The 12,928-nt window shown below is 39.8% G+C and overlaps 1 protein-coding gene across 1 annotated transcript in view; it reads right to left on the reverse strand.

Moving 5' to 3' along the window:
• Positions 1-1,958: 1,958 nt before the first annotated feature.
• SLC26A4 (solute carrier family 26 (anion exchanger), member 4) overlaps positions 1,959-12,928 on the reverse strand; it is a gene marked incomplete at its 5' end in the record, with an annotated part of 22,737 nt that continues 11,767 nt past the window's right edge. Inside the window, 11 exons of the mRNA XM_010140496.1 lie at positions 1,959-1,982; positions 3,435-3,518; positions 4,719-4,864; positions 5,205-5,259; positions 6,778-7,008; positions 8,754-8,849; positions 8,952-9,044; positions 9,379-9,448; positions 10,040-10,146; positions 12,063-12,158; positions 12,361-12,438. Of these exons, the coding sequence (XP_010138798.1) occupies positions 1,959-1,982; positions 3,435-3,518; positions 4,719-4,864; positions 5,205-5,259; positions 6,778-7,008; positions 8,754-8,849; positions 8,952-9,044; positions 9,379-9,448; positions 10,040-10,146; positions 12,063-12,158; positions 12,361-12,438 (1,080 nt within the window). The remainder of the gene's footprint in view (positions 1,983-3,434; positions 3,519-4,718; positions 4,865-5,204; positions 5,260-6,777; positions 7,009-8,753; positions 8,850-8,951; positions 9,045-9,378; positions 9,449-10,039; positions 10,147-12,062; positions 12,159-12,360; positions 12,439-12,928) is intronic.

A 12,928-nucleotide genomic window follows, 5' to 3' on the forward strand; every position in this document is an offset into this window, starting at 1 on the left:
AACACGCTGCTGGCCTTGTCCTTCACGGCTCTGTGCTGCCTGCGCTGCCTCATATTCGGGTCAGTACGCTGGGGCCATGGCCCGACAGGAAGGTTTTGTCAGTCATGTGGGCAGAAGTGCCAGCCTCCTGAGCTAGGCTGGCGTACGGAAGGGAAGGGATGAGGACAGGTAGCGCTACAAGCGTGAATTGTCACGTCACAGCCTGAGCCTCAGCACTGGTGTATGTAGGAGTTAATGCTTCCGTCTGAGGAGGCGCACGTCAGTCTGATTTGCCCCTTAAACACATGCCTCGTTCCCGGTTTGTAGAGATGCCAATCTGGCACAAAAACGGCACACGTCTGTTCGTAAACACAAACCTGGTTTTGCTGGCTTGGACTGGAACATCGGTATCATCTCGGTTCTAGCCTGTACTGCGTTTGAAATGACTGTCGTGAGGACTGGAGTTACGGCCTTAATTAGAGAACAAAGATGTCAGTCTGTTCCTCACTGTGTAAAATACTGTCCAACTGAACGAAGGTTATAGGAATTTTTTTCACTGATTTTGATGGAGTTCTCTCAGGGCCTTAGGACAGAATAATTTATTTAGTGCTTAGCTTTTCACCTGAGATTTTCCACTAACATTACTTGCAGCAAAAATCTCTGTGCAGTGTAACAGAGGAAAATTTCTCTGAAGCCGCTTAGCCCACTCCGTGAAACTTAGAGGGGTTTTATCTCAGACATTTCTTACACTTTTGTTACTACCTGTTCCCTCATCGTGCAGGAGTTCTTCCCATTTAAAAAATTAATGTTGCGCTAAAATATTTAAGGTAGCAGTCTGTTTTCCATCAAAACACAATTCTTCTTCATGAAAAGTAAGAACATTAATTTCCTGCTTATCTATTTTATATCATCCTAAAGCAAGGATCAAAGTTTTGCAGGTCAAATCCTTTATCTTTTGTCAATTATTGCACTTTTGCATTATGGACAGTCAAATATTAAAGAAAAAATATGCTATATAAAAATACCACTACTTGTTAAACTAAATAAACTCCTATGTTATCTTTTTAAAAAACCCCAAACCTCTATATTAGGTCACGTTCTGCCTTTCTTACTAGCACTCAGGAGTAGCCTGTTCTACAGATTCCACTAAGTACCTGGGGACTAAAGTTTTCTTTCATCTAATTTATGTCATATTCTGCCTCTTGATGAAAGATGTGTGCCCAAGCCAAAATAATCTTCTCTGAAAACTTCATTTTTAGAGACTATCATTAATGGTAGCGCATGATTTGCCACAGTAGGATTAATACAGAACTAATGAACTCATATCCAAGGGTCTTTTCTATTGAAACTTACCCTGTTTTAAAGTTTTACAGTAGTTCAGTGCCATTTTCTGTTCTTGTGACTGTTTCACCTGTCGCCCGTTTCAGTTATCTAACAACCTGCAGCAACTTAAAGAATCGCTTGGGAAAAACAATGATGATACATTTTTCAAGACTTGTCGGCACATATGCTCACACTAATGCTCTGGAATGTCGAAGCCTTGGCCGGCTAGAACTTCTGCCCTCGCGCTAGTCACATACCAGTACAGAACAAAAGGCTCGTCGTCCAAAGGTTTTAGTCTCTTCAACTCTCCTGAGCAGACCACAAAGCAGCTTTTCATCCTGTACACACTGATAAAACAGTGTAATGCACCTTCTGCCTGACTAGTCCCAAAACCAAATACAACCTTTCATAATAGTCTTCTGACTTTTTTATCAATGTATCATATCAGAAAGTGCTTGCTGAATCAAGGTCCAGAATATTGCCAGGATAACGTTAGCTAGAATTTGGAGATTTGTAGAGATTTGTATCATTAAAACAAACAATCAGGGGTTTTCTTCAAGTGCCAAGATTGGTTTCATTGCAGAAATTGCTTATATAGTACCAGTGCATAAATACCGTGGTGAGTTCACAGGTAAGAGAGTACCAGCAGTCCTTCTTCATGAAGCAAGTCTGCGCATAGCCTGGTGAGATGGTTTTCAAAAGGTGAAGAGAAACAAGCCATGGTTAGTTCTGAGCACACACCGCTTGGAAAAACAAAATGTTTGTCTATTTGTTAACTAAAAACTACCAAGTTCAACCCGGCCTCGCTGGAATACAGAGAAAGTAACTGTTCTGAGGTAGCATCCCTCTGACTTATGTCTGCATCAGACAATTCAGTCAGGAAGCTGCAGGTCTGAAGGTAGCTTTCGCCTTCAGAATGTGGCTATCAGAAAAACATGTGAAGGACAGGAACCTCTCAGAACACTCTTTGACCTAGGATTGGTAGTTTTTTGTCTGTTTCTTTTCTTATTTAATGACAAGAATATCAATATTGAAGCAATCCTGTGAATAGAAATCAGAATTCAAGTCTTTTTAGCCTGCCATCCCCAAATGCTTCTGTTATAGAACCATGGTGTCTTTCTAGACTTTATGATCCTTCATTCCTTCCTGCACTGTGACTTACAGAGGAGTGGAAAGTGCTTCTCCCCATATTATTGATAAGAAATTAATATTTGGGTCTCTTGCAATACTCAAAAAAGGAGGGGGTGAATCAGGAGCACCAAGTACCACAATCTACTTACCAAGCCCTGATGAAAAGAGGCTTTTGCTTAGGGTCTCAGTTTCTCCCGTCACCAATCTGCCTTCCAAACTGACCTTACCTTTTCCTACGGGGCTTCATGCTATGGTAGAAACTACCTCATTTTAGACAGGGATTTAAGAACAGGGTTCTCACTACTACCACAATAGGAGTGACACATAATAATAGTGCCTTTACGTACATGGAGGATTATAATACTTTTAAGGTCCTGATGCATCACTAGATTAATTCATCTCAGGCAATAAAATGGCATTTAGCCCAATCTCCTGTTTTCTGAGTAAGTGACCTGTGTGCTCACACTTTTATTTAAGCAGTAAGTGCTACTTTCTTTTCTGGCAGTATTCTGTAAATACAAAAAAACATGGTATTGCTTTAATGCACTTGTGTTTTTGCATGTTAGTTGTGTTCAGCATGCTGCTTTGCTGCAGCTTCCTGTAAAACGTTTAGACTGTGCAACAAGATGTCTGCTGTGTTAAAAGAAGGAATGAAGGGGGAAAGTTTACTATAATTTTGGACTCAGGTGCCTCGAGCCTTACCCAGTCTTATCTTAAGCACTTAATTCATGCCTGTGCAAGGCAAAAGTAGTCCTAAAGCAACAGAGATGAGGAGATGCTTGTGCATGTACTATCCACTACACCTTAAAAAGTCTTTGACTTCCTCCACTAAACACTGACCTCCAGGTGCCCAAGGAGGCTCTTTATTTATGGAAGGGGAAATTGTTGAGGGGCCAGTTCATCCACCATACTCTCACAGCATGACTCTATACTATAGGCAGAGAAATAAAGCCAGCAGTATCCTATAAGTAATAGGCACAATCAGTTCGAAAGTCTGTTACCTCTTCCTGAACATCAAGTTCATCATCAGGACGGCTTGTTTCTGTGAATTCTAAGGGTTCTTTAGACTCCTGCATGAGTGAAATCTTGGTGGAAAGAAATTAAGAAAGGTGATGAGTTACACATTGTCCTTATCATTGAAGTTGATTTATTACTCTTAAGTACCTTAACATAACTTCCACAACTCAGAAGAGTCTGTTGTTTACTGTTACCTGACAAAGCTGTTGCTTTAGTTCAGCAGAGAGAAACTTACATGTTGGAAAGGCTTTGGTCCTGCCTCTGCTTATGTAACTAGTTATGGCTTAGTAAAAATAATAAAAGCAGAATTGACTTCTAAACTGCTGTATGGCTTTGTCAAAATGTTAATCTCTCTATAAGACAGGACAAAATGTCTATATCCTGCATAGTAAGCAAAAATTATCCAAAAAATAAGGGCTCCATCCTAGTTATTTAACAGCAATATTAATTTTAATTACTATTTACTCATAATACTGTAACAGCAATTGCTAGGAAAAGAATTGTGGTGAAAAGACAGGGGGAAATTATAAGGCCATTTTTCTAATGTGCCCCCACATCTTTAAACACTACGAAATGTTCTGGTTATCTCAAAAAATATGGAATTCAAATAGGAAATACACAGAGAAGGGCAGTAGGAATGAACACTAGCATGGAACAGCTTCCATCCACACTCGCACCAAGTAGAATGGGACTCTTCAGTTTGATCAGAGGTGTAAGAAATTATTAATAGTGTTGGGAAAGGAAGCAGGGAATGAGTATTCATTGCAGCCAACAATCCAGAAATACAGCAGGATTAAAAACAAACAGGAAATATTTGTCATGTAACACATTTAAAACTAGAGAACCCATTACCACAGGACAGTGTCAAGCTAAAATGTGTAGAAGGGTCTCAAAAGGAGTATGACAGATGCATCAAAGGAAGTTCCATCTGCAACAATTAAATATAATAGTGCAAATGCAGCCTCCATCTGAGAAAGTTCTTAAGCCGCCAGTTGTCAGAAAATAGAAAATGTGTCTTAGGATGAAGTTTTCTCCATATGTCCTGTTTCTTGTGTTCTTTTCACTATCAAGATCCTCAGGTTGACAGACCCTTCCTTTGATCTAGTAAAATATTCATGTACTGCAGAAGCTGTCCAATTTACTAGACTCTCACTTTATTTGTACTACAGCCCTATGTCTGGTTTTCAGATGTGCCTACTGTATTGGACATTGCAAGAATGAATGTTAGCTGATAGAAGGAGGGCAAATGTGCTACCAGCTATCCTTACCTTCTCAAAGATAGGATCCTGGTTGTCACTGTATGTCATTTGATTCCTTATGTAGAGCACAGCATCGTGGACAGTCAAGAAGAATATATCTTTTCTGACAATATCATCAAAGAAGGCACTACGTTCCAGTTGAGAGATAAGGTTGTCTGAATAAAAAGAGGTCATAACAGGTTAATACAATTCAAAGTAATTTAAGAAATAAATGTCAAAATACATGGTTGCAACTACTAGAAATCAAATATAAGCCAAATCAATCAGTCACAGCTTTGTCTTGAATTTTACTTTCCATCTTTCCTTTAAACCCCATCATTCTTTGTGTCCCACTGCAGCCCACCACAGTTTTTATCGGTATGTTTATCGGTATGATAATTCACATTTTTATTAGAACAAGTGCTTCCACACATATATCTAGAGTTCCCTTCTCATCCCTTCTCATCTTCATCGTATTCTTTGCATAAGTGGTAGTAGAAATATTTGGATGTTTACCTTGATATGAAGCAAAGTATACTCTCACATCAATTCTCTCAAACTCTCTAATTATCTAGAAAAATAAAAGTTTGCATCAAGGACATAAATAAATAAAGTCTGTAAGGAGAAAAAGATATCTATATATGTCTATATATGTAATGTCTAGGCACACACACACACTTCATTTGTTTCCAAGTGTCTTCATTCCAAATCGTATGTTTTGTTTATTCACCACAAATAAGGAATTGCTATACTTTGCTATAATTAGAGACAATTACACAGATTTTTCCCTCATGCAGTGCACCAGGTGAACCTGTTCTTGGATGAAAAAGCTGCATATGGAAAGAGTCATGTCTGTGGATCTCATCTCTCTTTTGTGTCAGAAGCCAGAATTTAATCAAAACTAGGCAGAAGGCTGAAGCAAGACACACAGCATTCTTTTATTTCATTTAGTTAGAAGGTGGGAGACTGGATTCTCCTCTGGCTCCCTGGTGGCAGGCAAGTCTCTTAGAGCAGTATTTTCAGAGATGATTGCTAATCCCATCCCCTTCTGTTCATTGATAAACTAGAGTCTTGGTAATCTAAGATGTGGTTTATAGATAGGCTAAGACGTCCCAACTGCAAAGTGAAGTTAGTGAAAGCAGCAATTTGAACACACAAAGTATCATAAAAGACTAAAGACTGAGCAATCTGGTCCTACACACTTGTAATGGGGCACCAAAAAACAATGGAAATACTTGGCCTCAATCTCTTCAACTTGCCCAGGGAGGTGGTGGAGTCCCCATCCCTGGAGGTGTTTAAAAACCGTGTGGATGTGGTGCTGAGGGAAATGGTTCAGGGACCCTGGCAGTGCAGGGGGAACGGCTGGAATCCATGATCTGAAAGGTCTCTTCCAACCAGATGATTCTGCGATTTCCCTTTCCCTAAACTAGGAATAGTATTTCCTTATTATGTAGTGTGATATTTGAAGATGAATTAATGAATTGACTGGGGCGGTACACCTGTCAAAGCGTAACGCAGGTGTCCTAAGGCGAGCTCAGGGAGGACGGAAACCTCCTGTGGAGCAGAAGGGCAAAAGCTCGCTTGATCGGTTGATGAAGTCCTCTAGTATAGCCACAGAAAACCCTATAAACACATGAGTCATTCTTCCTTCCTTCATAATTTAAATAATATGGAATGAATAAACAAATCTTGTGGCTAAAGACTGACCTGGTGGTAGGATGAAATTTTTACTACCTCTGTGTTGAGTGAGCATCATCCTGCACCCAGATTAAAGCAGGAGGCATGTGGAAACAAAATATATAACTAAAATATTTTATAACATATGCTTACAAGGGAAACTACATTTTTGCAGTTCTAATTCAAGAGCAGATGACAACCTTTGTATTGGCCTTTTAATGCATTTTTAAAATTTTTTTTTGCATCTAAAATATGTACACTCCAATATTCTACCTCTTGTTGAATAAGTTTTAAAGGTATTTTCAACAACAGACTTTTCAAAACTCAGAAATCAACTTCAGCTAACAGCTCCTGATTTACATACTACTGACTAGTTTCATTTTCATGGAACACCAGAAAAAAATGCCCTTACCGTTTTTATTGATCTCACAGCTACAATATCCAAGAAGGTTACTGCTCCAAAATCAAGAATGAGACTGTGGATGGGCACCTTGGGGATGTTTACTTTGACTGGGAGTTCTGAATTCCAGTCCACCTGGATCTCTACTTCTTTGGTGGGAATGTGAAGATCTTCATTGTCTTCAGGCTCCTCATCAGTCTCGAAAGCTTCATTGCTAATACCAGGCTCGCTGATGATGCCATTCTAATGTGTAGGTAATATATGGAATATAGCATTTATTCATGCAGAAAGTTCTGGCATTACAGGAGAGACTTCCCTGTGATAACTTCTGTTGCAGGAATGAACAAGACTGATACTTGTGACCAGTACCCCCTGCTCCCGGTCCCTGGTAACATGGTTAGCATAATTAACACCATTTTGTAAGGCAAGCAGCCATTCTCTGTGACCAAGCAGGTCATGTATTCGTTCCCTTTCCCCCCATTCTCAGGCCTTGAAGGTCCTGTGAACCAAGCAGACAAACCAGATTTCTTCTTCTCATGCCTACCCATCTTAAAGTTCCCAGGCGCCAGGCAGAAGGTCCCAGGCACCTGGCCAAACAGATGTTGATGACCCTGTCACAGAACAGGGAAGCATACCAGTGCACAGAGCACTTTCCATAAAATCAAGCAGTTACAAGTACTGAGTGGGGAATTTGGACCAGAACTGCTGCTGGACAGTGACACCTGTGACCATCCCCCAGTGCCCAGGGACACCTTCACCATTGTCCGCTTCCTCTAAGGACTGGGTGAGTGAGTGACTTGTCATCTTTTATATGATTTTTGAGTCTAGATTATGATTGTCATATTGATACATCAAACTATATATTAAGATTTGGCCCAATCTGCAGAGGGTCCAGGTGATTAGAAACCATAAGCTGAATTAGGGTCTAGATGATTAGAAACTGTAAGTTAAGTCACATTATAAATTCTGTTTTATGCTACTTATAAATTGTACTACATCAATTCTGTCTGTAGAAATTTCATGCCATTCTAATAGCAAATTCTGTGCTATACTAATATAAAATCCTGTTAAGAAAAATAAAGCTTTGATAACTACAATTTAGTGCCATCATCATTCTGCCAAGGATCCCTAAAAGAACCTGTCTGTACCCTCAGTGCTAGGTGACAATACTGCATCCAAGAATTTTTAAAAAAACAGGCAGAGCACATAATTACCTCCTCTTTTTTTGTGTTTTAAAAAACCATCTTCCCACAAAAAGGCCACTATCCAGAAAAATAAATACCTCGGGGATAGTCCTGCTCTCAATAGCTTTATTTCTAGGAGATATTTAAGACCAGTATTTTCAGCTTTGAATTAGGTTTACTGTTTATGATAATATGGTAAAATGATTGTGTCAGAAATTGGAATGTTACGTAACTGAGCATTTAATTGCACCATAAATTGTAATATATTCAGGAAATACTGAATCCTGCACTGAGAGCAATGACAACAGAAAACCCATTTCTAACTTCCAGCTCTGGAGATTTAATAGATTGCCCATACCTGTCCACTCCTGTAAGCGTTTAATCATTGAAACAAACATTCCATACTCAGAGGAACATACGCTACTTTCTTTAAAGAGGATTTGGAAGACTGTGTCAACCAGCCAACTGATGCAGCTCACCTCTGCACTGGAAGCTGGACAAGAGGAGCATGTACACATGAAAGAGCCAGAGACCATTTGAGATGGTGAGGAGCAGAGGTAAGATCAGGCAATCTCTTGCTTCCACTTCTGTTAACACTACGACTGTCACAGCTGCCCGAATCTGTGGCAAGAGCTGTACTGCCCTACTAAGTCTCCTGCAGGTCCTAGACTTCCTACCATAGTACTATGTCACATTTTTCCTTCTTTATTTTAAAGATGAATACAGAGGAACTCATAATTAAGGCTGAACTAATAAGCTCTAAGAGTAATCCTTTGAGAAAGAATAGGGAAAAAAATGGTTTACCTTAGTAGCTTTTAATTTCCCCTTCTTGATTAACTTTTGTATCTTCCTCAGTGCTTTGAGTCTCTTATTATATACCTTGACCGCATCAAATCCCACCTACAGAAAAAGGATCAAAATTATTTAACTTCACCTAGATGTAATTCTGAGGAAAGCTCAAAGATAGTTAAGAAGCAGCCAAAATCATCACATATCACTTACTGTGGATTTGAGGCTGCTTTTCAGTCCATCAATGTTAGCATAAAAAATTGGACTTGAAAACTTGAGAATCTTCACTCCTTCTGGTTCTATAACCTGTTGCCAAAGAATATAAGGTTAAACAGCAGCAGCTATATTTTGGCTAATAAGAAGCATTTTAACTGCTCCAACAGTTCAACTATGCATCTAATTTAAAAAAAAAAAAAGGGGGGGTATCTTTGCTGATAATTGAGGTGATTCAGTTTTTAGAAGCTTACAGCCCCAGCATGCCATATGGATCAACCATCTGGATCAAGATGAAGAATTTAATGCCTAAACTTGTAATCTTCAAGCACTCCACTTCCAAATTCAAGTTGTCCACAATATGCAAGGCACATCTTTGTCTTACGCTGGCTTTAGATTGAAGGGAAACAGCTCAGCAATGACTTACATTTTTGTAGTCCTTGACCTTCTTGTAGATGTCTGTGCCAGGAATGTTTCCAAAGCCACCCCATGAAGGGCTAACAAAAACAAAAATAAAAGACAGTGAAGGTGAAGATTCTGCAAAGCCACCCTTTCTCACCATTCCACTACCACGTGTTCTTTAAGCAGCAATAAATCAGCCAGAAGCACAAAATTTTGTCTTATGCTTTCTCTGACTCTTCTTTCACAGCCATAAACTCAGTCTTGTATAAGCAATAAGTGAAAAGGTTATTGGCATGTGCAACTCGCTGTAGCAGTATTACATGCTATAAAGATAAATTAATTACAGAAGCCATTCATACATCTTTTTAATATTTGATTTGGACTGTTCCTATCCCTTTCCAGAACTCAGCTATGTGGGTGCATAAATAACATATAACTAAGTACCACAAGAGTACCCAACATGATATAGAATAAATACTGGTAGAACAATGCAGCTTCTCTTTTATCAGTGTAATGAAAAGATAGCACACAAACAGTGTTTTGTTCTAAAGAACAGACTTTTTCCATTTCAAAATTTTTGTAAACGCAAGCTGATTTTCTGCCACAAATCATCTTGCTTTTCAGCATATTGTCTTCCTTTTTTGTGGTATAACACTAACAATTACTTCTGATCCTGTGTTACTTACAACTGAACTCTCAGCACAACTGTCAGCAATCCAAACAAAAGGCCAGCAAGTAATCCCAAATCAAGTCCCAGAATGATGGATGCTACGCATGTAAAAACCCAGATCATCTGGAGAGGAAACAACAAATGTAAAGTCTCTTAATCATAACACATAACTCCTGGTCACACTGAAGTATTATTAGACTGGATAATATGAGTAGCAGAAGAATTTAATATTGGAGATGACTATAGCACACTGACAGTTAGCTGACTTCCATACAAAAGTCCTCCTCTTCCTCCAAGATACACCTATCCATCACTATCTCATTAGGCAGCTTTTTATGTTTATAGACAGCTTTTTAGGAAATAAGGTTTTTTAAACATAACAACATTTTTCAAGGATCCTGTTACTTCAGTGAAATTAAAGGGGATGCAGTTAACTGTTGCATTTTCTTATTTCTGATGGTGGCAGTCTTTGTTAATCTTTCCTTAGAAATCAGAAATAATTTATTTTCCCAAGATATAACAAACTGTAAGATGCCCTACCTGTGGACATATAGAGAGGGAAGGGGGTTCCTCAGTGATATCTAAGAATCAGAACTATTCCAAAGAGAGGCATTTCATATAAATAGGTTGATGGCACTCTCTAAAGTCTCCACTGAATATTCAGGCAGAACAGTTGGAGTGGGCTCCTCAGCTCCTCTCTGCGTCACTGCCCAGGCAGAACACCCAGTGGACTCAATTATGCGAAAAGCTGAGTGCCCACACTTCTCACTGAAGTCAGCGGGATCTTTTACCTATAAAGAAGACTAGTAAATAATTGACTAAAATATTTCAGATCTACCTAAGGCTCAATGACACACACTGTAAAATCTATGCATAGTAAAGACTACAAGGAGAAAATACATTCTATGCCATCTTTTCCTGCCCTAACAACCACGCTGAAGGTCTATTCACAGTGGGAGATGTGAGCAAGTACCCTGAGATAAGGTTATAATGGTTTGTAAAAAATGTGCATTCATATATCCCTTACCATGCCAAATGAACCCACATTCTAGCTTGGATTAGTCTTGCTAGAAAAAGAAAGCATTTTCTGAGGACTAGCAGGAGTTGGTACTCGGTCCAGTCCTGTTCAACATATTCACCAATAACTTGGATGAAGAGACCCTCAGCAAGTCTGCTGATGATACAAAACTGGGAGGAGTGGCTGGCACACCAGAAGGCTGTGTTGCCATTCAGTGTGAGCGGGACAGGCTCGAGAGTTGAGCAGAGAGGAACGTAACGAAGTTCAACAAGGGCAAGTGTAGGTCCCTGCACCTGGAGAGGAATCATCCCATGCACCAGTACAGGTTAGGGATTCACCTGCGGGAAAGCAGCTCCAAAAGAAGGACCTGGGAGTCCTGGTGGACATCAAGTTAACCATGAGCCAGCAGTGTGCTCTTGTGGCCAATGAGACCAATAGTATCCTGGGGTGCGTGAAGAAGAGCCTGACCAGCAGTCAAGGAAGGTTCTCCTTCCCCTCTACTCCATCATAGTGAGACCACATCTGGAGTATTGTGTCCAGCTCTGAGCTACCCAGTTGAAGACAGACAAGGAACTCCTGGAAAGAGTCCAGCAAAGGGACAGATGTGGGATTCTAATGTGGCAGTAACAAAAATATGTATGTGAATTGAGAAAGGATCAGCATTTCTGACCTATTTAGACTGTGAAAAAGACAAAAGCAGAATGGTAGATGTGGCAACAGACCATCTTTATTCTGATTTTCAAGCCATCTCAACACAAGATTGCTGTAAGCACAGGAATACCCTGATTGGCACCATTACCATGCGGTATAGGGAATAAAGAAGATAAGCAGAATGTAAAACTCTAAACCAGGGAATTTTTAACTAGCACTTGCATTTTGAGGACGTATATAAAAGTTTTCTGATGTTAACGCTCTAAAACTCTGTTTATGTGGTAGTTAAGATAAACTTGGATGGCATTAAAAAGTAAAACAAAAACCAGACAAAAACACTGAGAAGAAAGGAAAAAACTAGGTTACTTACAGCATCCACTTTATTCTGCCTCCACAGACGGGGAACATCAAACACTTGCATGAACATCCCTTTCAAGTTAGCTATGACTACAGCTGCCAACACAGACTGTGAGGAAAAATGATGAAAATACGTTATTCAGAAGCAAAGATGCATATTAAGAGAGTGCTCAACTTTATACACTATAAACCAGAGCCTTGTCTGGTATCAGCCACCATAGCTTAACAGGGCTATCAGTCCTAGCCATCAAAGTTGAGCATTAGTATCTGATTGGTGCTGGTGGCTGTGCTGCAGAGGACAAGTACAGTACCTTTTGTAAGGGCTCTAGCAATTTCCCCAGGGCAACAATGGAAATCAAAACGATCCCAGCTGAGATTATACCAGCAATCTGTGAAGAACAAAGCGTTTACAGGAAATGAACTTATTCTGTCTTATGTGTCTAGGATTACAAAGAAAAATGTACAAGCAGTTGCACATTACATTTCTTTAGGAACAAGGAGACCTGCCAAAACGCCATTGTGTTTAGGCGTACACGGGTAATCATTACACACTTGAGCTAACACAGAGAGAAATCAGTTTAAGTAGGTAGTGTAAAGAACTGCACGCAAGACAGTAGCTCGTGCAGGAGTTACATTGCCTAGACAGATGAAAGGAGGAAAAGCTTGCGTGTCAGCCAGAAAAGTGGCTGCTGGATCACCTCCACTGCTAAAAAATGCAAAGCTGTAGTACTGTAAAAGAGTAGCTTACTCCACATGAGAAAGCTGGTGCGTGGCCAGATGATGAATGGGAAGTAGCAGGACTGCTCGGGCCAGCACATGGGAGCTAAAATATCTCATAGGCAGCTTTGAGAGGATCTCATACCTCATCCTGAATTCCTG

This window comes from Buceros rhinoceros, unplaced genomic scaffold, assembly GCF_000710305.1.
Source record: "Buceros rhinoceros silvestris isolate BGI_N320 unplaced genomic scaffold, ASM71030v1 scaffold2667, whole genome shotgun sequence".
NCBI lineage: Eukaryota > Metazoa > Chordata > Aves > Bucerotiformes > Bucerotidae > Buceros > Buceros rhinoceros.